This window comes from Triplophysa rosa, linkage group LG15 (assembly GCF_024868665.1).
Source record: "Triplophysa rosa linkage group LG15, Trosa_1v2, whole genome shotgun sequence".
NCBI lineage: Eukaryota > Metazoa > Chordata > Actinopteri > Cypriniformes > Nemacheilidae > Triplophysa > Triplophysa rosa.
In genome coordinates this window covers 18,548,278-18,557,563 of record NC_079904.1, presented here as the reverse complement: position 1 = coordinate 18,557,563, position 9,286 = coordinate 18,548,278, and the positions used below count along the sequence as shown (strand labels likewise).

At 39.2% G+C, this 9,286-nt stretch overlaps 2 protein-coding genes across 4 annotated transcripts in view; both read left to right on the top strand.

Moving 5' to 3' along the window:
* Positions 1–4,636: 4,636 nt before the first annotated feature.
* On the top strand, positions 4,637–6,688 carry LOC130565991 (cytochrome c oxidase assembly factor 7). Its single transcript, XM_057353194.1, has 3 exons — positions 4,637–5,023; positions 5,135–5,275; positions 5,467–6,688. Exons 1-3 carry the CDS (start codon positions 4,918–4,920, stop codon positions 5,907–5,909), a joined length of 690 nt encoding a protein of 229 aa, XP_057209177.1. The 5' UTR covers positions 4,637–4,917; the 3' UTR covers positions 5,910–6,688.
* Positions 6,689–7,064: 376 nt separating this feature from the next.
* ralgps2 (Ral GEF with PH domain and SH3 binding motif 2) overlaps positions 7,065–9,286 on the top strand; it is a 177,126-nt gene continuing 174,904 nt past the window's right edge. For all 3 annotated transcript variants that reach the window (XM_057353281.1, XM_057353279.1, XM_057353280.1), the window contains exon 1: positions 7,065–7,211. The gene's annotated coding sequence lies outside the window, so the exon portion shown is untranslated. The remainder of the gene's footprint in view (positions 7,212–9,286) is intronic.

Below are 9,286 nucleotides of genomic sequence, written 5' to 3'. Positions count from 1 at the left end.
GTGGCTAAATTAACAAAAAATAAATCGTCAGTGACTTCTGATCCTGTATATCAGCATAGCAGTGATGAATTTATGAACTACTTCACATATAAAATCCAAGATATTAGAGAAAAAATTATAACAATGCAATCAGAAGTGAAACCCGCTGAACAAACTAACTACAGCGCCCTTAAGGAGAAAATGCAATTATTTTATACCGTAGATCAAGATGAGCTGTCTAAAATTATTAGATCATCTAAATCAACAACATGCATACTAGACCCTATACCTACAAATCTACTGAAAGAGATGCTCCCAGAAATTATAGATCCTCTTCTTGGTATTATTAACTCATCTCTGACATTAGGACATGTGCCTAAAGCATATAAGGTGGCTGTTATAAGGCCCCTTGTCAAAAAACCCCAACTCGACCCTAGAGAACTAAGGAACTACAGGCCTATATCGAATCTACCTTTCATATCTAAAGTTCTGGAAAAAGTAGTTTCAACTCAATTATGCTCCTTCCTCCAAAGGAATGACATCAATGAAGAATTCCAGTCTGGATTTAGAGCATGTCACAGTACAGAGACTGCTTTGATCAGAGTTACAAATGATATGCTATTGGCGTCTGACCGAGGTTGCATCTCGTTATTGGTGCTGCTAGACCTTAGTGCTGCATTCGACACCATTGACCACAGCACACTCCTACATAGACTCAAAAATTACGTCGGCATTAAGGGAATAGCTTTGAAATGGTTTAAATCTTAATTATCCGACCGTTTTCAATTTGTAGCAATAAACAATGAGGTGTCACGCAAATCGCAAGTCAGGTACGGTGTACCACAGGGCTCAGTCTTAGGGTCTATGCTCTTCGCATTACACATGCTACCTCTAGGAGATATAATAAAGCGACACGGAGTTAGCATTCACTGTTATGCTGATGATGCTCAACTTTATATTTCCTCGAAGCCTCATGAAACACGCATAGTCCATATAAAAAACTGGATGAGTAACAACTTTTTATTACTGAACTCGGAAAAAACAGAAGTGTTACTTATTGGACCGAAAACCGTAAAAACGTAACAACCTAGAATACTGCTATATCTATATAACTATTGACAGATGTTCCATAAAACCCTCATCGTCAGCTAAAAATCTTGGCACTCTATTTGATAGTAATCTGTCATTTGAGAGCCATGTCGCCAACACCTGTAAAATTGCATTTTTCCATTTTAAGAATATATCTAAACTAGGTAATATGCTGTCACTGTCAGATGCAGAGAAGTTAATTCATGCATTCATGACATCAAGACTAGATTACTGTAATGCACTGTTAGGTGGTTGCCCTGCAGGCTTATTACAAAAACTCCAACTGGTCCAAAACGTGGCAGCTTGAGTTCTTACACATACAAATAAGTATGAACATATTAGCCCGGTTCTGTCAACCTTGCACTGGTTACCTATAAAGCATCGCATTAACTTTAAAATCTTGCTTATTACCTATAAAGCCCTACATGGTTTAGCTCCTTAGTACTTGAGTGAACTCCTCTTGTATTATAGTCCTTCACATGAATTACGCTCTCAGGCATCCTGTCAGTTGGTAATACCTAGAATTTCAAAATCAAGTGCAGGTGGTAGATCCTTTACCTATCTAGCGCATAAACTTGGGAATAGTCTTCCCTGCACTGTCCGGGAGGCAGACACACTCTGTCAGTTTAAATCTAGACTAAAGACGCATCTTTTTAATCTTGCATACACTACACTTCCATAATATAAATCCTTTATAGGGTTTAGGCTGCATTAGTTAGATCGAACCAGGAACACTTCCAACAACAACTGATGTACTTGTTGCATCAAAGAGTTAGAACAGTACTCTACTCTCAGCCAGTCTTGTCTCATTGTTCCAAGGTTACCACAGCGAGCAGGATGCAGTTCATGGCCAGACCTGATGGTAGAGTGCAGAATGGGAAGTGGCGACCTGACAAGAGCTGAGGTGATAGAGCTGGATAAAGAAGGACACGGTGACTTGACACGTCTTCACTACAAAATTTCAAATGCTATTAGATTATTAATGATAATCTTAAATCTATAATTTACCTTATCAGTAAGTTTATTTATTTTTTATTTAGCCTTGTTGTGCAAGCACTGTCGAGCTTGTGCAGAGGCAGCAGCTTTTGCCAGAGGGGAACTCGAATCCCCTGGTTGGGCCTGGGTTGTCCTGAGTTTTTTTTTCTCAATTGGAGTTTTGGGTTCCTCGTCACCGTTTGCGTACTGTTTTGCACTATTTGCCTGGCCGGAGGGCTGCTTTAGAATTAGAATTTTAAAGTTTTACTTAATTAATATTGCATATGGAATTTATATTTATAGTGGAATTTATAGTCTGTTTAATATTTGACCTGTGTTTCTCTTTCCTTTATCTTAAATGTTTGCTTTCACTGTGCGTGCGTGTCTGTGTGTGTGCGTGCGTTGTGTGTGTGCCTGCGTGTCTGTGTGTGTGCGTGCTTATCTGTGTGTGTGTGTGTGTGTGTGTGTGTGTGTGTGTGCGTGCGCGTCCGTGTGTGTGTCTATGTCTATGTGTGTTAGTACGTGTGGTGTGGAGTGGGGTGTGTGTGGAGTGTTTTGTATGTGGGTATGTCTGTCTTCTGTGTTTTCACCTTTTTCTTGTTTAACTTTTTTTTAAACTTGAATTGTTTTGCTTATAGTCAATATGTCTCATGTACAGCTGCTTTGTAACAATGAAATGTCACGGTCCTACCTTCTTGTTTATGAATTTCTAGTCATGTGGCAGGATCGGGACAGAGCCCTTAGGTTCTATGTGAGAAAGCCATGGGATGTTTATGTTTTTGACATCTCGTGTGTTTTCTCGTGTCTTGTCATTGGCCCCGCCCCTCTCGTTTCATGTATTGCTTCCCTGCCATGTCTAATGTTTCCCACCTGCCCTGTGTAATTATCCCTCGTTTGTCTTTCCTATATAACCCTCATGTTTCTTTGTCCTGTGCTCGTGTATTGCGTTGTGTATGGTTTGTGTATCTGTTCCTGTACCCTGTACCCTGTACCCTGTACTCTGTACCCCGTGCCCGTGCCCGTGCCCGTGCTCATGCTCATGCTCGGTGGAGAAGTCTTTGTGTTCCTGGTTCCATGCCCTGCCTGTGTTCCCTTCCATGTTATTTTTCGGTTAGACGTTTGGTCATTGTTTTTAGTTAGTTTATTTGTTATTGGCTGTTCTTGTTTTTGTTTTGCCCCCTCGTGGGAAGTCTTTGCTTTCTTTATATCTCTTAGTTTCGTTTTCCCCCATTGAGGGTGTTTGTTTTGTGTTTTATTAGTTATTAAAGTCTTGTTGAGTTAACCCCTTCACTGCCTGCCTGCATCTGGGTTCTCTTCCCATGTATTCCGTGACATGAAAATTGTATAAAGCGCTATATAAATAAATAAAGTTGAGTTGAGTTATTCACGTTTTGAAAATGTTTAACTAAAATAATTAGCAAGGCTGCAATACGGACATATGAATAAGAACAACATAAGATGCAACATAAGAATATTATTCTTAATATTTTATTTGTAATTTGTATGTTTTTATATTTACAAAATATATAAACCAAATACAATTGAATATAAAATCGATAAACCAAAATCTTCTTTAAAAAATTTGATACTATACCTTAATGTATTATTATAACTTACACATGTAAGACCTGAAAAGAAGCCTTATTTAAGAATATGACGTTTTCGCGTGTAACAATAGCAAATCACTCCAAGACTCTAGGTGGCGCGACTTCGTGTAAGAACGCAAGCTCCGCCCCTCCTTTCTGTGCCTGCTGTTCAGAAACTGCGTTTTTTATCCTTTATTATGATTTGTGATTAACAACAAAAAGACAATAATAACATTCATCCTCCACAATCTGTAGTGAATTGTACACCATAAATTCCACATATTTTACATAAACAAACTGTTAGATTTAATTTCCGCATAAATGAATACAAGCCCACAAAATAAAGAATTGTGAAGTTGTTAAGCTCACTGAATACATTGCTGGCGATATAGGAGCAAGGGATTCCTTCTGGCTATTCCTGGGAGGAGGGGATTCCTTCTAAGCTAAACATTCTTTGTCCGAACTGCTATACCTTATTTGGTCATTCTGTGAATCCCTGGACATATGAAACCTGCCAGATGTCTTTTGGCACCGTATATAAAGATTCTATAAGAAGTTTCTAGAATAAATGAGTTCAAAAGCTTGATGCCTCTCTGTGTCTTGTTTTTGTGCTCCCTGATCTGCAGAAGAATTCTCTCACAACATCCAACCTATTTATGATTTGATTTTACTGGTGATCCAAAACACAGAAAGAAATTTAGTGTTCGTAAGGAACAAGAAATTTAACACAAACAAACAAAAGAAAAAAAAGACGCTGTATAAATCACATTGTAAAACCAAAATCCATCAACAAAGAATATAAATATTTAGCTTTTGTACTATTTACCTCTTTTAAACAATTAACATATAAAGAAAACTCGTCTTGAAAAACAATTAACCTAGTGGGGACTTCAGAAACTGCTGTTCAGCATCTGTTGCTGCGGTTCCGCAGTTGGACATTATTGTGAGAAATAGCAAAACAGGCGGAATTGTGGACCGGTCTACGGAAGCCTGTTGGTCACAATTAAAAAACCAGGAAGTGACATTCGGCTGAGGCTCGCTCATGTGCATGTGTGGATTAAACACGTTGGTTTCTAACGGTTTTATAACTTCATCATTTTTATCATATCACGCATGTCGGAATTGAAATAAACAAAACTTTTTGGGCTCTATTAAATTAGAAAGCCAGACTCTTCGTTTTTTCCCTGCATGTTCTTGCGAAACTAGTCCCTATCTATCAAGGTCAAGAGTTGCTTGACGTAAGACCTATAAACTGCGTATGAAAGGAACAGTAAATCGCTTTTTATAAATGGCCGGTTTAATTAATTTTGAGGACGAAAAGGAGGTCAAGCAGTTTTTGGATAATTTGGGAGTGGAGTACAGTTATCAATGTTACCGGGAGAAAGACCCTGAAGGTAGGTTGTTTGATTCAGCGCTGTCCCGACCTTCGTGGTGCTGAACCATACTGATGAGTTTCTGAAGACATTTATCTTATTCTGTTACTTATTTCCACGTACATTTGCCAGGTTGTCAGAGATTAGCAGATTATCTAGAGGGTGTTAAAAAGAACTATGAGTCCACCGCCCAGGTTCTCAAGCATAACTGCGAGGTGAATGCACATGGAGAGAGCTGCTATAAACTTGGGTCTTACCATGTCACCGGCAAAGGTAAATCCTGTTCCTGATGTAATATGTATATTCGAATTATCACAGTGAATAGACTCTTTCTGCAAGCTATCCATATATACAGTATAAGCTTTTTATTTTTTCCACTAATGATAATCACACCTTTACACTCTGCTTTGACCCAACATCTTTTCCATCTGACATTTTAACAACTAATATTCTTTTGATACCAGGCGATGTGGCAGAGTGTTTAAAGACGGCATACTCGTGTTTTATGAAGGCGTGTAACACCAATGGAAAGAAGTCAGTGGATGCCTGCCACAATGTAGCTCTGCTCGCCCATGACGGGAGAGCCATGGAAGGGGGAACAGATGCACTGACGGCTCGTCGGTATTATGAAAAGGCATGTGATGGAGGTTTTGCACCCAGCTGTTTCAACCTGAGTGCCCTATTAATCGAGGGATCTCAAGGAGTAGACAAAAACATGTCATTGGCCTTAAAGTACGCTCTGCAGTCCTGTGAGTTGGGCCACGTTTGGGGTTGCTCCAATGCCAGCCGCATGTACAAACTGGGTGATGGGACAGAGAAGGATGATCAGAAAGCGGAGGAACTTAAGAACAGGGCTAAAGAACTCCACGGACAGCAGAAGGAAAGGCAGCTGAAATTTGGGGAGTGAGACAACTATTCAGTGTGGACTATGAATAAAGGAGACCTGATTTTTGCATCAGAAAATATGGATCAAGAGCTGTGTATTGGTTCTTGATGAAACAGTGATTGTGCCATTACACTGTTAAGTTTTTTTCCAAATGTATTTATAGCTGATATAAAAGCAGATACAGTAATGTTATTAAATAATTTCTTTGATACTGTGTTGTCAGAACTGTGATTCTTGTACCATACTTATCTGGTTGTCCAGTGCATATGGAGACTGCTGTTCACACAAGCAAACAGAAACAGTTGCCACCACATTCTACAAGTGGAAGAGAACGTGTTGCAGTCGGTATAGAGATATCAGTGGTGGTTAATAAAATAATACTGAGACATGATGCCTTCTGTGAATTTAGCCAGTGGTTGGCTGCATAAATTGCTGAAACTAGTTAGTCAATTACATTTTTTTCTTCAATTCTAGTCATAACTATTTTAAATAGGGTAGCTTGGTGTAATTTTAATCGCTAGTTGTCTGACTATTAAAACGGTTTTAACGGCTAATGGCCACAAGAGGGGAGCATATCCACAAAAGTGAATATAATACAAGCATACTTGGGGGTTACCTGGAACTGGTGGTCTCTTACTGTGGTCAATAGACGGAACTATACTACATATAACAAAAGACTAGTGTTTAGAAAAAGGTGTTACGAAAAAGTAATGTCAAGAGTTCAGTTGCTCAGAGCATTTGTGCCCTTAGAAAATTAATCATGCTTTTATTGTAGTAAAAGTGTAGTAATCGTGTTTTTTTGTTGATTACAACTTCTATTAAACCATGGTTGATTTTCCTAAAGGTGTAGCTTTTCTTAATTATTGTCTCTAATTTAGTTTGAAACGCTTTTCACATGTTATAAATAGAAACATGTCCACAAGCTTAAATTGTGTCCGACCTCGATGATCTTGATGTGAAGAGGTCAGTAGTGCCAATACACGTGAAGCTCAAGCAGTCCTCACCCCCAATAACTATCGAATAACAGTGCTGCAACAGCCGCATAATATAAACACGCCCGCTTTAGCGCTCATTAACCCCCATAGCCCTGCCCACTCTCCTCTCTACTCCAATAACAATGCAGCACCATCACACTGAGCCCGTAGCCCCTCCCTCTCGCGGTTCAACGGACGGACGCGCACACACTCGCCTCTACTGCTGCTGGAACGTAACAGGCGTGCGGCTGTTGATGTTTTGTTTTGTTTTGTTTATATTAGTTTGCTGGACGATCGCGTACACAACCGAGTAACGATCGCCGCGTCCTTGCGCAGGAGCTCTGAAGTGGTGAGTTTGACGTTCTTAAGTTGTTTGCGATGCGCACATCTTCTGCTATTATCATGAGCGGGATATTAGCTAACAGGCTACAGCAGCACGCCTATGATCACATTGTCAACGACTCCGACCGGCGAAATGCTGCCAGTTTAAAGATGCGGACTGTTTACGAAGGAATCCGTGTCCATGTGTGGGTTTTGCATAGACTATGTGCACTTGGAGGATTTTTGCACGATTGGTGCTCGGTTCTGCTGATAATATGCGACGTTTATTGCGGCCGATGTTGTAATCTGCAGGATTAAGTTTATTCCTCAGTAGTGATGGGAGTATATCGTTGTGAGATAACGGTTGTTTGTCTGAGGGGGGTTTCACATGCCGTCCACCCTGATTCGGGGTGTGTCCCACAGTGGAAACGTAGAGATAATATTTTCTTGCTTCTTTAAATCATGTTTTACACAGTTTGCCATTATAACGGTATCTTATTTATATAACACAGTTAGTAGATAATACGTTGTACTGTAAAAGTATGGTAAATTGATATTAACCACCGTCATAAAACGATTATGAAATAATAGGTAACTTTATGGTATATATTGCGAGCTATCCACCTTAACAACATTTTGGGCTGTTGTATTTTAGGTGCATCCAGATTCAACTGTGGTAGATGACATAGATTGTGAGAATACAGTGAAGGTGCTTATACTGAAGCAGCAGACAGCATGTCAATAACATTAAACACACGCAGTCTCACTGCTGTGAGCAAAAAGACACAAATTATGTCTGCCTCAGCACTTATTGATCAAATATGGAAATGAGGAAGCCTTTCAGGGGTCATTCTGGTTTCTTAAACTGAATGGAAGTATTGTATGTGATGAAATCACAATAAATCAAGACTAAGTACCCTAAGTACCCTGATATTTAATGATCAAGGAGTTTGCGTTTGGCCGTTAAAATGTGATTTAGCTTGGACCGCCAAGCTTTCTTATAACTAACAATATGTACAGACAGTACAGATTTGTTCCTTTCCTATACCCTAGTTTTATAAACTTTGCTGTTCTATATGTACTAAAAGAACAGTTCAGATATGGTAAGGAGTGTATGATACAGATACTGAAATATTTCTGGCTGTATTCAGGGTTTTTCCTGGCTCAAAATGAAGCGGAGGTGGTGCCATCCTGATCTTGTACACACACACATAGGCCTACCGTACCTTTAAGTGGCTTAACCAAAGTGACTTTGAGTTTGACATATTAAAAGTTCTAACAAAATTAGATAAAAATGACAATTATTAAGTTATATAAAACATTACTTTTATTCAACCAAACAGAAATGTTTTTTTAATCAAATAAAGCATTTTTATCATTTTCAACTAACTTTTTAGCCCACAATTGCCAACTGAATTAACCAGTCTTTCTAAATGAGCAAAGCTCATTCACATCTTACATTCTCTGTGGTTCACTTTAAATTATTCAATGATCTCTTATATTCGCTAGTGACTGAAAAGTTCAATAGTTTAAATGAATCGGTTCAAATGAGTCATTAGTGTGCGAGTCGTTCTAAGCGCAATGTGCGTTCATACTGGCGAACTCGCTGTGGACAGTATACGCTGATTCAACGATCCAACTGCACAGCTAAAGACATTACAATGATGTGCGTCATGTTAATTTAAGAAATTTCAAGAAATTAAACGTACTTGGATGCAAAACAAACAGCTGCGAAACACAGGCTGGCTCTTGTTCTGCAACTCTTTTTAGCGCCTCAGTGTGCTGATAACGAAACAGCGCCTCCACTGTAGCGTAATGTCTCAACTGCAGTTATAAATGACAGTCTGTTAAATGCACGCAGCATTTCTTGTGAAGACTCGCAACATAATTTTGGCAAGAGCCTGAGGCGGCACGACATTTGACGGAGGCGGCCGCCTCCAATTTCTCTATGCAGGAAAAACCCTGTATATTTTTAAAAAACAGTATAAGTAAAGTTTATCTTTTGCCTCATTTACTTTAACAAATTTACAGTTGAAGCAACACTTTAGAACTTCTGTTCACAGGTTCCCCCATGTGGTTGATAAGAGCAAGTGTCTGTTACCA

Excerpts from the sequence above, each read along its gene's own strand:
- LOC130565991 (XM_057353194.1), top strand. The coding sequence starts at position 4,918 with ATGGCCGGTTTAATTAATTTTGAGGACGAAAAGGAGGTCAAGCAGTTT. Across the intron at positions 5,024-5,134 it reads CCGGGAGAAAGACCCTGAAG|GTTGTCAGAGATTAGCAGAT; the intron begins GTAGGTTGTTTG and ends TACATTTGCCAG. Across the intron at positions 5,276-5,466 it reads TTACCATGTCACCGGCAAAG|GCGATGTGGCAGAGTGTTTA; the intron begins GTAAATCCTGTT and ends TTTTGATACCAG.